The 19,442-nt window shown below is 50.4% G+C and overlaps 1 protein-coding gene across 2 annotated transcripts; it reads right to left on the bottom strand.

Moving 5' to 3' along the window:
* Window positions 1–5,596: 5,596 nt before the first annotated feature.
* On the bottom strand, window positions 5,597–19,394 carry CCS (copper chaperone for superoxide dismutase). Of its 2 annotated transcripts, XM_081239817.1 has the most exons (8): window positions 19,259–19,394; window positions 18,866–18,938; window positions 11,988–12,125; window positions 11,605–11,782; window positions 10,965–11,025; window positions 6,162–6,239; window positions 5,987–6,090; window positions 5,597–5,905 (listed from the first exon to the last, which is right to left on the bottom strand). In XM_081239817.1, the coding sequence occupies exons 1-8, from the start codon at window positions 19,295–19,297 to the stop codon at window positions 5,752–5,754; spliced, it is 825 nt and encodes a 274-aa protein (XP_081095943.1). In that variant the 5' UTR covers window positions 19,298–19,394; the 3' UTR covers window positions 5,597–5,751. The 2 variants fall into 2 exon arrangements, with proteins under 2 accessions (XP_081095943.1, XP_081095944.1); XM_081239818.1 differs by lacking the exons at window positions 18,866–18,938; window positions 19,259–19,394 and adding an exon at window positions 13,429–13,553.
* Window positions 19,395–19,442: the final 48 nt, after the last annotated feature.

Genomic DNA, 19,442 nt, shown 5'->3' with positions numbered 1-19,442 from the left:
GTTAATCTAAAATAATTTCAAAATAAAGCACTTTCAAAAATTGACTTTAGGGTCACGATTTTTAGCTAAAATGTGTCATTTTTTTTAAGTTTGTAAACAGTCATAGAATAGTTTCAATGTATTTATAAGACTTAACAGGGAGACTTCCCTGATGGTGCAATGGTTAAGAATCTGTCAATGCAGGGGACACAGGTTCAAGCCCTGGTCCGGGAAGATCCCACATGCCATGGAGCAACTAAGCCTGTGAGCCACAACTACTGAAGCCCATGTACCTAGAGCTCATGCTCAGCAACGAGAGAGAAGCCACTGCAATGGGAAGCCTGCGCACTGCAGCGAAGGGTAGCTCCCGCTTGCCGCAACTAGAGAAAGCCTGCATGCAGCAATGAAGACCCAAAGCAGCCAAAAGTCAGTAAGTAAATAAATTTATTTTTTTAAAAAAGGATAGGGACCCACATCATAGAATATCTTTAAAAGAAAAAAAGACTTAGGAAATATGTTGAGAAGTTTACATTTAGGCTAGGGATCTGTGGTATTTATGAAAATTAAACATATTAAATATACAAATACAATTCTTTAAAGTTTGAAGGAATTTAAGTTGCAGATGGGTATGATTATTTAAAGGAGTCCAATGTAGCCAACCAGAGTTTATCAAAGAAAAGGTAAAGATAATAACTCTTATCTTACTAGATTTATAGATAGAACAATAAACGTTGTAAAGTTAAAGCCTTAAGGAAAGCTAGGCTTTAAGTATGTTACTTTAATACAATTGAATAGTAACTGTATTAGTTTCCTGTGGCTGCTGTGACACCAAAAAACTGGGTGGCTTAAAACAACAGAAAATAAAGCAGAAACTAATACACCATTGTGAAGCAATTATACTCCAATAAAGTTGTAAAACAAAAAAACAAACAGAAAGTTATTCTCTCACAGTTCTGGAGGCTAGAAGTCCAAATTAGTAGCACTGGGCTGAAATTAACGTGTCAGCAGGGCCTTGTGCCCTCCAGAGACTCTAAGAGAGAAACCGTCCCTACCAGCTAGCTTCTGGTGGCTGCTGGCATCCCTAGGCTTGTGGTTGTGTCACTCTAGTCTCCAAGGTCAACATCACTAAACTTCTTTCCGGACTTCCCTGGCGGTCCAGTGGTTAAGGCTCCATGCTTCCACTGCAGGGGACACAGTTTCGATCCCTGGTCAGGGAATTAAGATCCCGTATGCCCCATGGTGCCGGGGGTTGGGGGGGACCTCCTGGGCCTTCTTCTTGTAAGAATACCTGCGCTTGCATTTAGGGCCCATCCAGGTAATCCAGGATAATCTCATCTAAAAATCTTTAACTCAATCATATCTGCCAAGACCCTTTTTCCCAGATAAGGTAATATTTACAGCTTCCAGAGATTAGGACCTGATAATTTGTGTGTGGTAGGGCAGGCATTATGAGCCTATCACAATAACTTTAAAAAAAGAAGTAATCACAGTCTCTTCAGGTGCACCAATACCACTAAAATGCATCATAGACACGGTGACAGGATTCTCTCCTGGTGAAATTTTTAGCGGTATTATTAGGCAATTAGACCAAGGGAACCCAGAGCACTTTCCTCTTGGCCTTAAAGCTCCACCTTCTCTCTGTTATGGTGCTTTCCATCACCAGGGTTTTTAGGTATAATCTCCTCTCTCTCTCTCTCTCTCTCTGGCTAAGATACCTCAAGTCCTTTTTGGAAGTAGGTGACATATATGTATTTAAATTAGAGGGGAAGATTTGGGGGGCCGGAGGATAGTCCTGACTCTATTCCTATAACACATAGCTCCAGTTTTTTTGTTGTTTTTTTTGTTTTGTTTTTTGGCCGTGCCCCGCAGCTTGGGGGATCTTAGTTCCCCAACCAGGGAATGAACTTGTGCCCCCTGAAGTGGAAGCCTGGAGTCTTAACCACTGGACCACCAGGGAAGTCCTTAACTAGTTTTTTTTTTTTTTTGGCCATGTTGGGTCTTCATTGCTGCCCACCGGCTTTCTCTGGTTGTGGCGAGCGGGGGCTACTCTTCGTTGCGGTGTGCGGGCTTCTCACTACGGTGGCTTCTCTTGTTGCAGGGCATGGGCTGTAGGCGCGCGGGCTTCAGCAGTTGTGGCACACGGGCTCAGTAGTTGTGGCGCATGGACTTAGTTGCTCCTCGGCATGTGGGATCTTCCCAGACCGGGGCTCGAACCTGTGTCCCCTGCATTGGCAGGTGGATTCTTAACCACTGCGTCGCCAGGGAAGTCCCCCTAACCAGTTTTAAAACATAAGACTAGTAGTTCTCAAACTTTAGTGTGCCTCAAAATCACCTACAAGGCTTTTTTTTTTTATTGGAGTACACTTGATTTACAATGTTGCATTAGTTTCTGCTGTACAGCAAAGTGAATCAGTTATACATATACATATATCCACTCTTTTAGATTCTTTTCCCATATAGGTCATGACAGAGCACTGAGTTGAGTTCCCTGTGCTATACGGTAGGCCCTTATTAGTTATCTATTTTATATATAGTCGTGTGTATATGTCAATCCCAACCTCCCAGTTTATCCCTCCCCACCCCCCCCCAAAGGCTTTTAAAACAGATTCCTAGGCTTCACTCACCAAGTATCTGATTCAGTAAGTCTGGAGTGAAGCTCCAGAACTTGGATTTCAAACGTTTCCAGGTGTTGCTCAAGCCGCTGGTCGAGGGGTGACAAGGGCCCCCACTTGAGAGCCACTGGTAGTGGAAAAGCAGAGAAGACAGAGGAGGAACAGAGAGAAGGGTTTTCAGAAGCCAGAATTTCACTTACCTTCGCATAATGGCCCCCACCTCTTCCAAGGACCCCACCTGTGGCCAGGAGTCCTTGAGCCGAGGCTCTGCCACGGCTCTGAAGAGTGACTCCAACTGGGCCCCTCTACCAGGATTCAGCTGGGGAGATCTCCCGCTTGGGAAAAAGGAGCTGCTCTACAAACCCACAATGTGGAACCCCAGGCAGAACTGAGAATGCAATGCCAGAAGGTGAAAACCCCAGGGGGAAGAGGGCAGAAGAGATAGGAGGTCCCCAAGACATGGATTATGAGGCTGGGTGCTGGGAGCCACTGAGAAAGCAGCTGTGGCAGAGGAAAGAGGCTAAATGGCAGCTGAGAGAACAGGGGGCAAAAGAAAGTATCTGGGTTCCCTGAGACACAGTGCAAAAATCCTTGGAGTTACACATGATTTTGAGCAATTTGTGGTAGAACAGTTTTTTTTCTTTTTTTTTTGGCCGAGCCGCACGGCTTGTGGGATCTTAGTTCCCTGACCAGGGATCGAACCCCTGCCCCCTGCAGTGGAAGCACCAAGTCTTAACCACCGGACCGCCAGGGAAGTCCCTGCAAACTTCTACTTATGGCAAATGACTCTTGCTTTCCATATGTTACATTGAGAACCAATATAGACTTAGAACCAGACCACCTGGGTCTGAATCTAGACTTGGCCAAGTAACTAGCTGTGTAATCTTGGGCAAGTTACATAATCACCCTGTGTTCCACTTTTCTCATCTGTAACATAAGATAATAACAGAACCTACTGGGAATTCCCTGGCAGTCCAGTAGTTAGGACTCGAGCTTTCACTGCCAACGAAGATCCCAGGAGCCACGTGGCGTGGCCAAGAAAAAAAAAAAAAACAGAACCTACCTTGTAGTATTGTCATGAGGATTCAATGAATTACTGCATGTGAAGGGTTCAGAATAGAGTCTGGCACTTAATCATCATTATACAGGTGTTAGCTAATATGATTAAATTTTCCTTTTTTTTTTTTTTTTTTCAGTACGCGGGCATCTCACTGCTCTGGCCTCTCCCGTTGTGGAGCACAGGCTCCGGACGCACAGGCTCAGTGGCCATGGCTCACGGGCCCAGCCGCTCCACGGCATGTGGGATCTTCTCGGACCGGGGCACGAACCCGTGTCCCCTGCATCGGCAGGCGGACTCTCAACCACTGTGCCACCAGGGAAGCCCTAAATTTTCCTTTTTAAGTAAGTTTAAAAGTGAATTAATTTAAAGAATAGTATTTGGTAAGTGATAGTACAGATGGTTGGTGGACATGGCAGAAGTTGAGAGATAACACGAAAATGCCTGAATTTGGCAAAGATTTTCCACCTGTGCTCCCTGAAGCCCCAGAGCTTCTGGGAAGCTTAGTCAGAGCTAAGCATCTTTGGCTGTAGTTCCTCTTCTGCTTTACAGATAGGGTTTCAAGGTATTTGAACAGTGTTCTGTGATTTAAAAACGAAGTTTGAAAACCACACGGCCAAGAGTTTAGAAGAGAGAAAAGTTAATGGGGATACTGATCCCTTAGGAGTAGAAAAAGAGTGGCAGGGGATGGTGAGCGGTTTAGCCATAAATGGGTTAAATCCAGCTAGAATTCCAGAATGAAAGTGAGAGGAGGTCAGGAGTTGGCTGTGAGCAGAGTCCAAGGGGAGTTCCTGCAATGATTCTGGGGTGGAGAAACACAGCCTGGGCCCCAGGCTTAAAAAGACTTGGTTCCCCAGGAACCAAGGGGAGCTGGAAAGCAACCAGCATAGGTTTGGCGAGAAAGAGCAGAGCTAGAGGCAGAGCCAGCAGTCTTGATAGGGAAACAGACAGGGCCTGGGGAATGGGCGCAGAGCCAGGTGCATCTAAGCCAAGGCCAGCTGGCTGTAAAACCACCCACCTTGTTCCAAGCGGGCAGTGTAAGGGGCAAAGTTTGCACTCTGCCAGCCTACCATGTCACAAAAGCAGCTTCGTCATGGATGAGCAAGCATGGCACAGTCCAGTGGGGGCAGGGGGCACCACAGATGATTGCGAAGCCCCAGAATTCCCGGCCCCAATTCCCCAAGGAATTCGATGTCCTTGGACATTGGCCATCCCTGTGAGAGGGGAGACTGGCTGGGTCTGCCTCCAGGGGCCGCATTTGGCCTCAGAATCACAGGCACTGCTCCCTTAACATACCCTGTGCCAAACACTTTATTTACTTGATTAATTAAGAGTCTTTTACTTGCGAGTAAGGAAATCAACTCAAGCCACATTAATTTTTTTTAGAAACTGGGTGATGATGCATTGGTGGGGGCATGGTCTCTTGACTCCCAGGTCAGGAGGTCGCTGGCCTCAGGAAAGGCCCGGAGTGCGGACTCCGGAGCATCTGGCATTCTCCCGAGACCCTTAGGTTCTCCCTGTATATCTGCCTCATTCTTCCTCCTCAGCCGATGGGCTTTTTCTGATACTCGGTCCATAATGCAGGGAGAAGAGGCCCACCCACAGTTCCCACATTCCCATGTTACCGATCCAACCCCAGGGAGAAACTAAAGCTGGATCCACTTTGATTTCTCTGGGAAAGCAAGGCCCTGTGTGGGTCAGGTGTCCATTTTGGTTCCAACTGGCCATAGTGAAGGGAGGGGGACAGGCCACAAACAGAAATATGTCTGCTATGGTCCTTCACTCTGACCCTGAGGAGAAGATACAGCCCTCAGGAACTGTGTGGCTTTGAATCCAGTTTTCTTTGCCTCTAAAGCCAAGAGGTGGCCCTCGACAGGGAGGAGAGAGGCAGAGGGACTGTGGTTATTAAGCCCATTAAGGGACAACAGGACATGGACAAAACACCAAGTTCCATATGAAAATAAAACTTTAATTTGCCAAGGGAAGATCACAGCAACCCCGACACACCCCACACACTAGTTCTCCTAGGACTGGGTGAGCAGGGCCTCCCTCTGGAAGTGCTCAGCAGGGAGGACAGTGACAGACCCGAGGCTGAGGCTGTGCTCAGAGGTGGGCGGGGGGACTGGCGGGCTGCTTTCGCCCGTCGCCAGCGATGGGCCGGCCTCGCTCCTCCCAGATGGTGAGCCCGTCGCAGGAGCAGATCTGCTTGGGGTTCTGGAAAAGGCCAGCAGAGCGTGCGATGATGCCACAGGCCAACCTGAGGAAGAGCAGTGGGGTTGAGATGAGCACCTGCCTGGCCCCTCCCGGTCTCCGCGGGCGCTGCAGGCACAGCACTCACCTCTCTCCTGAGTTCCCTGTGATCTTGGACAAGGGATGGCCACCCTGGCCCAGGTCGTCTTCTCCCTCATCGACGACCAGGCTTCGGCCAATCACATCACACACCTTTGAGGGGAGACAAAGACCTCAGACAGTGGACCTGTTAGGAAAGGTCCCCGCCTTCTTTTCCACCTCACCTTCAGCCTCTCATCCTCTATCCTGAAGACGGCTCGGCCATCAGCTTCAGCGTGGATGTTCCCTAGGTCTCCGCGGTGCTGCAATGAGACCCGGGGGGAAAGGGCACGTGGGACATGGCTGCTAACTTCTGGCTTCCCAGCATCTGGTTCTCCTTCCTCAAAGTACCAGTGTCCTGGGCTTCCCTGGTGGCGCAGTGGTTGAGAATCTGCCTGCCAATGCAGGGGACACGGGTTCGAGCCCTGGTCTGGGAAGATCCCACATGCCGCGGGGCAACTGGGCCCGTGAGCCACAATTACTGAGCCTGCACGTCTGGAGCCTGTGCTCCCCAACAAGAAAGGGCGCGATAGTGGGAGGCCCGCGCACCGCGATGAAGAGTGGCCCCCGCTTGCCACAACTAGAGAAAGCCCTCGCACAGAAACAAAGACCCAACACAGCCATAAATAAATAAATAAATTAAAAAAAAAAAAAAAAGTACCAGTGTCCTCCTACGGGTCCAGTCTGGTAGGATGAAGGGACGGCCCAGGACACAAGGAAGGCAACTGGACTCTCTCTCCCTGGAACTAAAATCCTGGGTACACTGAATGACAGCACGCTGAAAATGGCCAGTGACCCCCTCCCTCGGGAGTCATGTCACTAGACCAGGCTGCTTCTCCTACAAGGCTGCTGCCCAGTCTGCATCCAAGCCTCAGAATCTAGCCTGGTTCCTGCTTCTTTCCAAGCCCACCTCTCCAGCCTCCCGATGACTCTGTGAGCACCTGGTAGTCTGCAGCTCCCCTGGGCTTAAGTTGGCCAAGCTTGGCTTCTCGACCATCAGAGGCAGCCAGCATCCCTTCCCTGACATCCGGCCTCCAGGAAAAGAAGAAAAACAGGGGCAAAGGGCGTCTCCTGCCCCAAGACCTGGTTCTGCCCACCTTCTCCCTTGAAGGCAATAAAAATGTCCTGGGACTTCCCTGCTGGTCCAGTGGCTAAGACTCTGCGCTCCCAATGCAGGAGGCCCGGCTTTGATCCCTGGTCAGGGAACTAGATCCTGCATGTCGCAACTAAAGATTCCGCACGCCGCAACTAAAAAGATGCCGCACGCCACAACTAAGACCCGGTGCAGCCAAATAAATAAATAAATATATTTTTAAATGTCCTAACACAGCTACTGAGCTCTGCCTACATTAGACACCCTCTGCCAGGCAGGGTGGGACGTGATGGTGTATATGTGGTCAACCTCCCTCAAGGGGTTCAGAGAGCATGGTGAGGAGACAGACATGGAACAGACTAGTGATTACAAAACATAGGGTTAGCACAACAGTGAGTGTGTTTCCTGGTGACAAGGCCCTACTGATGAGTCACAGAGACCCATGTCTGTCTGTGCAAATAAATTGCCCCCAACCTGACACTTGGGCAGAAGTAAGAGCCTGAGCCAACATGGGCTGGTACACATGGCCTTGCTGCAAAGCAGGGTCACAAAGCATGTCACTGTGTGATGGAGCTGAGGAGCAAGCAGCAAGAAGAGCCACTTCTGTTTTATCTTGTTTTCCTTTAGGACATCTGTTGCTCACACCTGGCACTTTTTGTTGTGCCGGGTGTTGGGGCCTTTTGTGGTAGGAAGATAAAGGAGGGGGAGGCGTTTCCAGGACTGGGCGTTGGAGCACGTGGCCTGGTGTGTGGCTCAGAGGCATGATCCGGCAGCAGAGGGTCAGGAGACGCAGGCTTTCTAGTCCCTCCCCTGCACACGGAGGGTGGAACTGGGCCAGGTGGCACTGAATGTCACACCAAGTAGCCACGTGAGATCTGTACCCTTGGGTACTGGGGAGCCAAGAAAGGTTTCAGGCAGGGGTGTGACCTGGTCGGTCACTCCATGCTTTGGAGCAATTCCTCTAATACCGTGCATGAAGGGAAAGGACTGGAGGTGGATGGGGAGAGAAGGGAAGGAAGCTTAGAAACCAGTTAGGAGATGTGCAAAGGGACAACCAGGCTTGGACATAAATCCCCACACTGAATTCACTTCTGTCTGGACAAAACCAGACGCTGAAATCCAAAAGGAACATGTCAGTCATCATGGCTGCTTGGACACGTAGCTCTTGCTCAAGTCTTCCTCTGCCTATACCAAGGGCTCAGGTACAACATAGCAGCTGGCTCCAGCCCCTTCAGATGCCCTGCCCCGAGAGGGGCCCAGGCCAAGGCACAGGTCACGAGGTGGTCTTTTGCCCTTCAGAAACTCCACTTCCTAAGAGGCACAGGGCTGCCAGTTCCCAGACCTCCATCTTGCTGGTTCAAGCCTCCAGGGCTTTGTCTACGGGGCATCCCCTGTTGAGCCTCCATTCCCACTCTCCCTTCTTCACCTGCCTGATTCCTGCTCAGCACTCTTCAGTGAGGAAGACGGCCTCTAAGATGCACCCCCTGGATTCACACCCTGTGTGCTCCACCACGAGGGTGGGCTGGACCTGGCGTCACCTCCAAGCTTAGGTTACAAAAGGAGTGTGGCTTCTGTCTTGGATGCCTTCTCTCTCACTCACTTGCTCTGACGGCAGCCAGCTGCTGTGCTGTGCACTGGCCTAGGGAGAGGCCCACCTGGCAAAGGACTGATGTCTCTGGCCAACAGCCAGGGAGGCCCTGAGGCCGGCCAACAGCAACATGAGCTCGTGTGGAAACAGGTGCTCCCCACATCGAGCCTTGAGAGACCCGAAGACAGAGGCCCCCAGCTAAGCTGTACCCGAATTCCTACCCCAGAGAAACTGTGAGATGACAAATGCTTATTGTTTTAAACCTGGGGGTTCCCTGGTGGTCCAGTGGTTAGGACTTGGCGCTTTCACTTCTGTGGGTTCGATCCCTAGTTGGAGAGCTAATATCTGCACAAGCCAAGCAGCTCGGCCAAAAAAAACCCCAAAGGGCTTCCCTGGTGGCACAGTGGTTGAGAGTCCGCCTGCCGATGCAGGGGACATGGGTTTGTGCCCCAGTCCAAGAAGATCCCACATGCTGCGGAGCGGCTGGGCCCGTGAGCCATGGCCGCTGAGCCTGTGCGTCCGGAGCCTGTGCTCCGCAATGGGAGAGGCCACAAGAGTGAGAGGCCCACGTACTGCAAAAAAAAAACCCGAAAAAACCCTAAGTTTGGAGTAATTTGACTCTCGGCAATAGATAACTGACACACAGAACGTAAGTATGTCACTATGCAATGGCCCCAACAGAAAGGTTTCCCCCACTCCCCAGGCGGCGGGGGGCGAGGAGTAAAAACTTTGATCATTAGAAATGTGACAGAGCTGTCAAAAGTCCAAAAAAACAAAAATCACTTACATGAATTAAGAAACACACACCACGTTTTCATTTGTTTGCCCTCCCCTGCACACAGGTGGGTGGGGCTGTGTGATGGGGCTGTGGAGCAAGCAGCAAGAAGAGCCACTTCTGCTTTATCTTGTTTTCCTTTACGACATCTGCTGCTTACACCTGGCACTTTTTGCTGTGCCGGTGTTGGGGCCTTTTGCGGTAAGAAGATAAAGGAGGGGGAGGCGTTTCCAGGACTGGGCGGAGGAGCAAGTGGCCTGGTGTGTGGCTCAGAGGCATGATCCCCTCTGAATCCCTGAGGAGGGGAACACATAGCACCGCAGGTGGAGGAGACGGAATCGGGTGTGTGTGGACAGGGCATTAGGAAACATCCCATCACTGAGAGAGGAGGCCGTCCTCCTGGCACGACATCCAGGACAAAATTTCAGCTTGGTGTTAAAACGTCTTTAACGCCTCTCTGACATTCACTAATCACTCTGACAAAGATAAAGCAGGCTGTAGTCCCTAGCAGGAGTCTAATGACACTTTTTAGGTCTGCATTGATTTATTTTCACAATGATCCTCCTCTTGGGGCTAGAAGTACTGGTTTCCTATTTTCTGTGGCCATATCAAGTTTCTTGTTAAAAATAAATCTACCTTAATTACATGAATGATGTCTTGATTTTCTTCAAAATAATGGTGGAGAAGGGCCAGGGGTGTAGATGAAGCAGGACTGGCCATGAGTTGGTAACTGGGTGACAGGGACATGGGGGTTCGGGACTGTAGTTTCTCCACTTTAGAACTTGTTTGAAACCTTCAGTGATAGATTAAAATGTTAAAAATAACTAAATTTACCTAAGGGGAAAAAATCAGTCAATTTAAATCAAAACATTGAGTAACTAACAGAACAAGTAGTACTCAGATAAGGCAAGAATCATTAAGGCAGCACGTGACTCACTGCCGATGGGGAAACAATTCTCTGTTGTAAAATTAAACTCCAGGGCCAGGAGCTGCAGTGTCAGGGACAGCCTTTTTTTTTTTTTTTTTTTTTTTTTTGGCCACACCATGAGGCATGCGGAACTTCCCTGATGAGGGACAGAACCCGGGTCCTCTGCAGTGGAAGTGAGGAGTCTTAACCACTGGACCACCAGGGAATTTCTGGGACGGCCTTTTTAGTTTAGGTAAAACCTTTAACTTCCACACCATGACCTTCTCCAGGAAGCTTTCTCCCATTGCATGTACCCCTCGGGCTGGATCAGGAGCTTGCTCTGGGCTCCCAGGGCCTCCTGCAGGCTCCTGCAAGGATTCTCTCACTGCACTGCAACCAACTTAGGGAGCAGGCCTTCAGCACAGAAAGTGTCAATAAATGTTTCTAAATGGAACCAAAAAAGTGAGGGAAAAAGACCCCAACAAAAAGGAATCATACTTTCAAGCCCCAAGAGCTGCCTGCCCTGCCTCTGAGACCTTGGGTTCTCTCTCAGTCCAAAAAGAATACTTACCTGGTCGGGGAGTTCCCTGGTGGCTAGTGGTTAGGATTCTGGGCTTTCACTTACCCGGTCAGAGTCCTGGGGACCCCCATGAGACATTCCATCAGGGTTAAAGTGGTCCCCACAGCTAAGAAGGAAAGATAGCAGGTGGGCAGTGAAACAACAGCTCACAGGCCAGGTGATCCATCCTCTTACTTTACATTTGTTTCATTAATTCATTCACTCACTTATTCATTCACCCACTCATTCAACACACAGGCCCACTCTGTGCCAGGCTCTGGGCTGAGGGCACTAAGAAGAATCAGTCATGGGACCTGCCCTCAAGAAGCTTCCAGGAGAGACACAGATGAGCAAACAACACGACCGCATGACAAACACCATGACATGGAGACCTGACCCTCCCGTGTCCAGGAGTCACCTTCCATCTTGGAGGCAGTAAGGTGGCTATGAGCAGGAGCGTCTAGGTCAGATTTTGGTTCAAATCCCCACTCTACCATTTACATGCTCTAGGGTCTTTGACAAGTCATTTAACCTTTTTGAGCCTCAGTTTTCTCTGTAGACTGAGCCTTGGGGTATATGCCTCCCAGGGTACTTGTGAGGACCAAATGTGAAAGAGTGTGTAAAAAGCTGAACACAGCCCCCTGCACTTAAGTGGGTGCACAACTGGGGCAATAAGGATGCTACAGGGAGGTTACAGAGGACTCACCTGTTGCAGTTCCTTGTGAGGTCTCCGAACTCATGGACATGCAGTCCATGCAGCCCAGGCTGCAGGCCGTCAATGGTCCCCTCGATGAGGCAGCGCTCAGGGGTCAGCTGTAGGAAGTGCACCACTCCCTGCACAGGGCCAGGCCCCCCGAGAATGGCCACTGCTGCCCCCAGATTCTCTGTAAGGTATTAGACACCAGGGCTGGCTCGCCACCTCACCCAGCCCCACCCATTTATCAACTTGGAAATGGCATGGAGAGAGCCCCCTATAACTTCGCAGGGTCCCTAAAGCCACGCCAACCCAAGCCCCCAAAGGCCGTGGTTGGATCTGTACCACACCCAGGCCACCTCCCTCCCAGAGAGGCCAAGGCCAAGGTTACTCACGGAACAAGCCACTGCCCATGCCCTTGAGTACTGCCTGCCTCCCAGTGCCTTCTAGAAGGGCCTGCACCTCCTGGCTGGGCAGGGTGGTCTGTATCAGGACCATCTGGTTCTCCAACTGCACCTCCACACTCTGGACACCTGGGAGAAGACAGGGGACAGTGGGTAGCAGAGGGCTGGCACCCCTGTGCTGGGAGCAGGGAAGAGAGAATCAGGAGGCCATTCCCCATCCCCATCTTAACCAACCTTCCTATGGTCAGAGGCAGGCTCTGAAGCTGCCTTCTAGCTGTGTAAGGCCCTTAACCTCTCTGAGTTTGTTTCTTTATGAATAAAGTGGGGATAACGCCATCTTGCCCCTGGGAGTGTTGTGAATTCTTATTTCATGCCAGGCATTATTTATAACTTTTGAAACATAGATGGTTCTTTTAAAAATGTTTCAGCACAACATTGTAAATCAACTATACTTCAATTTTTAAAAATTTAACAATAAAAAAGTGTATGTATAAAAGTGAGCTATCAATAGCCACATTACTCATGATAGTCAAAAGGTGAAAACAACCCAAAAGCCCATCAAATGATGAGTGGATAAACAAAATGTGTACCCATACAATGGAATATTATTCAGCCATAAAAAGGAATTAAGCACTGATACATGCTACAACGTGGATGAACCTTAAAAACATTATGGTAGGGCTTCCCTGGTGGCGCAGTGGTTGAGAGTCCGCCTGCCGATGCAGGGGACATGGGTTCGTGCCCTGGTCCGGGAAGATCCCACATGCCGTGGAGCAGCTGGGCCCGTGAGCCATGGCCGCTGAGACTGCGCGTCCGGAGCCTTGCTCCGCAACGGGAGAGGCCACAACAGTGAGAGGCCCACGTACCGCAAAAACAAACAAACAAACAAACAAACAAAAACAAAACCAGTCACAAAGAGCACATATTAGATGATGTCATTCTGGATGAATTGCCCAGAATAGGTAAATCTATAGAGACAGAAAGTAGATTAGTGGGTAGGGGAGTAGGAGGGTGATAGCTGAAAGGTACAATTTCTTCATGAGGTGATGAAATAGAAAATTGATAGTGGTAATGGTTGCACAACTCTGTGAATATACTAATAACCACTGAACTGTATACTTTAATGGATGAATTTTATGATATATGAATATTTCAGTAAAGCTGGCACACATAAAAAAGAGGGGGCTATCACCACTATCCTGAAAGCTAACATTTACTGAACATGCACTGTGGGCTTTTTCGTACTTTACCTGTATTAATGCAGTAACCCTGTGAGTTGGGCACTATTATCCCCACTTTACAGATGAGAAAACTGAGGCACAGAGAAGTTAAGCAACTTGCTCCAAGTCATGTTGTAGTGAATGGTGGGACTGGAACTCATCCCAGGCAGCCTAGCTCCAGAGCCCGAGCACTTCACCTGAATACTGCTCACCCTGAGAAGCAGCTCCAGCCTCCAGGCTGGCTTGGCGCCCCCTCCTCCATCCTCCTGTGGCAGTTCCCACTTCTCCCATGTAACTCATGCTGCACCGATTACAATCCTCTGTGTGGGCAGGAGCTCTGTGTGGTCCACAAGGGTCAGGTTCAAAAGTCAGAGGGTCTCAACTGCCCTCCAAATCCCTGAAGTCACCCTGGTGTATACACAACCTGCGGGACGATTCTGACACATGCTCAGTTTTGAGGGCCATCGAGCCACCTCAAAGAAGGACGAGAAGGGGCTTCTCTGTCATTCAGATGTTCAGGGCTCACAAACCTTTTAAGAGAACTCTTGAATCCTGAGCCAGAGCACGGGGGATGGCTGGGAACTGTGAGGGATGATCTCACCTGTGGAGCTTACAACCATTCTGCTCTGATCTTAGTAAGTGTGTCTGTTGCTCTGGAAGGGTAGAGCCCATGGGAGCCGGGAGCCCTGGGCAGCCCAGAAGACGTAGGTTACGTGAGGCGTGTCCCTCTGCTGAGCAATGCTGTGTGAACTGAAGGCTGCACTGACTGTCTGCATTCCCTTCATCCTTGGTTCCCCCACCCACCGCCACCCCCGCCCTGTATTCGTTCAACAAATGTGTGCTGGGCCTGGAGGAGGCCAGGGTCAGAGAAAGCACCAGTCCTAGTCCGCAGGGAGCTCACGGGCTGCGGGAGAATCAAGACTACACCTGGATTAACCATCAGGCAGAGACGGGAGTAACAATCCCTGAGGCACACACAAGGAACCTCAGCTGTTCAGATTCCTTCCAACTCGAGGCAAAACGGGGAGATGGTACTGGCAGGAGGTAGCACCCGAGAGGCAGGTCTGTTTGGCCTGTGGTTACAAAGGGTCCCGCAGTCTTGCTTCTACAGATCCCCTGCCCCATCGGTGACACTGTTGGGGGAGGGGCCGAATTTGTAAACAGAAGTCAGACAGACACACCCATCTCCTCCCGGGCAAGTACCTGGCAATTCTGCCAGAACAAAACCCCCCAAATAACCCAACTGCCTGTCACTTAACACAATGTCTCATCCTGGGCCACCTAGCGTGAAGTCTTGGAGCTCCAGGTCCACCCAGAGGTGACTCTGGATGCCAAAGTGGTAGGGAGGACGGCAGGGAACTCTGAGCCTCTAGGGAATGCCAAGAGCCGTGTGCTCAGCTTTACACACATCAGGACAGTGATACTGTCCTCCTCTGGCAAGTGAAGAAATGAGGCTGGAGGGCTTTTCAACTGGCTCGAGATATCAAAGCTCAGAAGGCAGCCTGTCCAACTCCAGAGCTGATGCTTGGTCCCCTTGCCCCACAGGAAGAAGGACTGGGCCCCAAAGGACTGATTGTCTGAGGCTCCCAGAGCTCAAATAAGCATGCAGTGTGAGGGATTCACTTGCCTATTCATTCATTTAACAAATGTACACTAAGTGCCTATCATGCGCCCCGTTCCGGGCAGTAGGGATGCAGCAGGGAACAAGTCAGGTGATGTCTCTGCCCCATAAAGCAGCATGTGCTCCAGCACAGGAATATGGATATCAAACACATGCACAGGGAGATTCAGATAGTGCAAAGTGTGCGCAATGAAACAGGCATTGGGGAACAACTGGGGGGTGAGCCACTTAGGCTGGTGAAGGAAGGTCTCTCTGAGCCTTTAAGCAAAGGCCTGAATGCAGTCAGGGAAGAGCATTCCAGCAGAGGGTACAGTTTGGGCAAAGACCCTGAGGCAGGAACAACATCTATGTGTTCTAGGAAGAGAAAGGCCCAAGTGGCTGGAGCTGGAGTAAAGAGAATGATAAGATACAAAGTTGTAAGTGGAGACCAATGAAACGAAGCCCTGCAGGCAACAGGAAAGAACCTGGAATTTAATTTTAATGCAAGGGGAGGCCATTGGGAGAGGCCACAGAGTACAGTGGTTGAGGGTGTGGGCTCTGGAGTTGAAATTCTGAGTCAGCCACCTACTAGCTGTGTGGCCTTAGCTTACTCAACCTTTCTGTTTTCTTTTCAGTTTCTTCATCTGCAAATGCAGATAACAATACGACCTACTTCAGCGGGCTACTGAAGGCCTAAACGAGTTATCTCACATATAGCACTTAGAACAGTGCCTGGCCTATGGGAAGCTCTTAAATATTATGACTTTTACAGGATTTTAAGCAGAGCAGTGACAACATCTGATGTATGATTTAAAAAATCATTCTTAGCAATTTCCTGGCGGTCCAGTGGTTAGGCTTTCACTGCCAAGGGTGCAGGTTCGACCAGCGGGTTGGGGAACTAAGATCCCACGAGCCACGCAGTGCAGCCAAAAAATAAAATAAAATAAAATAATTGAAAATAAAAAAGGAAAAAAATCACTCTGGTTTCTATGTGAAGAAGCTATCGGAAAGGGCAACAGAGAGCCCAAAGGTGAGGTTCTCGTGTGGGTCGTGGAGAGGTGAGGCGGTCTGGTTTGGTGTGAAGACCAAAGTACAGAAAAAGAGTTTTAGACACAGCAGACAAGACTTTCTGTGCTTTGGCACAGGTAGGTTGGTGCTCTGGGGTCTCCTAAGAAGAGCTGCTTCTCTGCACTGAAAGTGGGAGGGCCCCAGTGGGAAGCTCCTTGTGACTGCACTTCCCGAACTCTTGACCTGAGTCTGAACCAAGAAGGATGGCTCCCCAGCTGAGCAGCAGTTCGGTTTGGCTGGTGTGGAGGGTGGCCAGGCCAGTAGTAAGTACCTGTTTAGCTCAGAGCCCAGAGAGGGAGAAAAGATAAGGCCATAGGGGACTCTAGGGTGGGTGATAAGAGTTCAAGGAAGTGAGCCTTGGGCTGGGAGGTCCTCCCACTTACCCCTAGGAGGAGAGCAGAGCCTTCTTCCCAAAGCCCAGGCCTCCTGGTGAGGGCAAGTCAACCAATCACTCTTTCTGTCTCCCTCTCTGCATCTGGGAGGCCAGCCCATGAGAAAGCCAAGCTGCTTCCAGTTACCCAGACCAGAAAACGTAGTCACCAGAAGTCTTTATCTGGTCTCTAAGAAACCTGCTGAGGGTTAAAAACTGCCCTATGTCCAACAGAAGTCCAGCTGTCTGCTCTCCCAGTAAGAATGTTTTACAGGAGGTAGAGTCCAACAGCCTTGGAAAGCTTTGGTCAGAACATTCCACTCTCAGTGAAATGGCTCAGTTTTCTCAGACACTCACCCCTCATTCCCAAACATACAGTCAAAGCAAACCCAGCTTTAGGATCTGTCCCCCTCCGCAAACATGGCACTGGAAGCCAGCACCAAGCACTCTGGGGGCTGAGGGCAGGCGCTGCCCGGCCTCTGCGCACCAGCCCCACTCTGCTCTCCACACATAAATTCACGGGCAAACATGAAAGGCTAACAAAAGGAAATGGTGTTGGAACAGTGGGAATCAACAATTTTGCATAGGAAGCTTTGGGAGATGTTGTTTACTGTAGTCTGCCTCAAGTTGGGACAAAATTGAACCAACAAGAGGAGGTTGGTGCTTTGGAAAGTGTGAGAGCTGCTGGCGAACCCTAGTCTCCTCTATCAGGAGAAGTAACTGAAATGAATGAAGCTCTTGCAGAAAATCCAGGACTTGTCCACAAATGTTGTCATGAAGATGGTTGGCTGATCAAGATGACATTCAGGGAACACCTCAGAACTAGATGAACTAATGGGTGAAGAAGCGTATGAGAAATACATAAAATCTATTGAGGAGTGAAAATGGAACCCCTAAATAAGCCAGTTTGAACAACTTAAAAAAGATCAGGGGCTTCCCTGGCGGTCCAGTGGTTAAGACTCTGCGCTCCCGGGCTTCCCTGGTGGCGCAGTGGTTGAGAGTCCGCCTGCCAATGCAGGGGACATGGGTTCGTGCCCCGGTCCGGGAGGATCCCACATGCCGCGGAGCGGCTGGGCCTGTGAGCCATGGCTGCTGAGCCTGCGCGTCCGGAGCCTGTGTTCCGCAACGGGAGAGGCCACAACAGTGAGAGGCCTGCGTACCGCAAAATAAAAAAACAAAACAAAACAAAACAACCAAAAAAAAAAATCTTGCAAAAAAAAAGACTCTGCACTCCCACTGCAGGGGGCACAGTTTCGATACCTGGTGGGGGAACTAAGATCCCACATGCCGCACGGTGCGGCCAAAAAAAAAAGATTTGTCCCCTCATGCCTCTGCCCAACCAGCTTACCACCTATAAGCCCTGCCTCTCATAATTCCTAAGATTTAGTGAGCTCTCACTACATGCCAAAGACCTTTCTAAAGTGCTTTTACATGTATTCACTAATTTACTCTTCACAATGAACCTCTGGGGCAGCTTCCATTACCTTGCCCATTTAAACACTGAAGAAACAGACACAAAAAGTAACATGCACGAGGTCTTAGTGCCATTAAGTGGCAAAGGGGGGATCTGAACCCAAACAGTCTGACTCTAGAGCACACACCCCAAAGACCTCGGACACACTGCTGCCTTATACAGAGCCAAGTGCCACCAATGTCCCAGTTTCAGAAGCCATCACATGGCAGCTCCTCCAAGAACTGCTCTTTCCAGCGCAATGCTTGTGTGCTCATGTTACCTGATGGCAGAGGCTGTGCCTGAAACACTTGTGAACACTTTTCCCGAAAAAGCCCCCAGTGTCTGGTCTATACTTGAATGACTGGATAAACATTTAACAGAATCAAAGGCAGGCAGTTCCCACGGCCATGCTGGTGGCTCTGCCTTCTCAGATCTTTCTGATTGTGGCTGGTCACCTCCAGACCAGCTAGCTGGCTTTTAAGAATCAGGGCCGGACTTCCCTGATGGCGCAGTAGTTAAGAATCTGCCTGCCAATGCAGGGGACATGGGTTCAATCCTTGGTCCGGGAAGATCCCACATGCCGCAGAGCAACTAAGCCTGTGCGCCACAACTACTGAGCCCACGTGCCACAACTACTGAAGCCTGCGCCCTAGAGCCTGTGCTCCGCAACAAGAAAAGCCACAGCAATAAGCCCGCGCACTTCCCCCGCTCGCCGCAACTAAAGAAAGTGCAGCAATGAAGACCTAAAGCAGACAAAAAAAAAAAAAAAGAATCAGGGCCGCCTAGGATGGAACATGGCTAGGGCTGCTGTTTGCTTTGTCAAGATTATTTTGTTTCTCAAGCAAGAACTGCCTGTTTTCCAGGGAAAACCCCCTGTAGGGGGGGACTACGCTCTGCCTACCTCATCACCCTCCAGGCACTGGAGGTTTAAGACACCAGAAGGGCAGGCAGTTAAGAGCCAGTAGAAGAATCTGGCAGGGCAGGCCTGAGACCTGCACTCTAGACTCCACCTCTGGGTCTCTGTGTGACTCAGAACATTCCTTCCTCTCTCCAGGTCTCAATTTCTGCATCTGTAAATGGGAGTAGGGTTGGTCTAAGACATTTGCCTGCCCCATCCAGAGGCCTCCTGACTGCGCGCAAAATTAATCTGGTTCTTACCTGCTATCCCTTGCAGGGACGTGCGCACCGCGTCCACGCAGCTCTGACAGGTCATCTGCACCGCGAACTCCAGCTGCAAGGACGGGCCGATGAGAGCTAGGGAACCTTCTTGCGTGACCCTGTTTCACTACCTCCCCTGTGACCACCCCAAAGGCCTGGAGTAACGCCCCACGTGACCCCTCCTCAAGCGCCTTCTTCATTATCACTCACGATCATTCCAGGAGCAACGCCCCTCAACATTAACGCCAAGGGCCCTGCTACTCTCACATTCCAGCCTGGACCCCAGGCCCCAACCCAGGTGTCCGCTCTTTCCCCCATTCTCAAGTTAACGATCACCCCAGGGGCCGAGGCTCTCTGCCCTGCGAGGCTCCCACACGAGGCCTCGACCCTCACCGTGCAGGCTGTCCCGCGGTCCCCCGAGTCCGATGCCATCCCGGACGCAGTCACCACCAGACGACCCGAACTGTCCAGGTCCTGTAGCGCCAACCCTGAGATGCGTCGGGGGAGGCGGAGCCCCGGAAGCCACTCCTTGCCCCGCCTCCCGCTGCGAGTGCACGCAAGGCTCTGCATTTCCCCC

The sequence above is a fragment of the Mesoplodon bidens genome (genome assembly GCF_964165515.1).
Source record: "Mesoplodon bidens genome assembly, chromosome: 7".
In the NCBI taxonomy this organism is placed as follows: domain Eukaryota; kingdom Metazoa; phylum Chordata; class Mammalia; order Artiodactyla; family Ziphiidae; genus Mesoplodon; species Mesoplodon bidens.
The sequence above is the reverse complement of the archived record's forward strand: the minus strand, read 5'-3'. Positions and strand labels throughout refer to the sequence as shown.

Coding starts and splice junctions, on each gene's coding strand:
- CCS (XM_081239817.1), bottom strand. CDS start 19,297: ATGGCATCGGACTCGGGGGACCGCGGGACAGCCTGCACG. Junction 11,026..11,604: donor CTCACAAGGAACTGCAACAG/GTGAGTCCTCTG, acceptor TTTCCTTCTTAG/CTGTGGGGACCACTTTAACC. Junction 6,240..10,964: donor GTCCCCAGGACTCTGACCGG/GTAAGTGAAAGC, acceptor GTCTCATTGCAG/CACCGCGGAGACCTAGGGAA.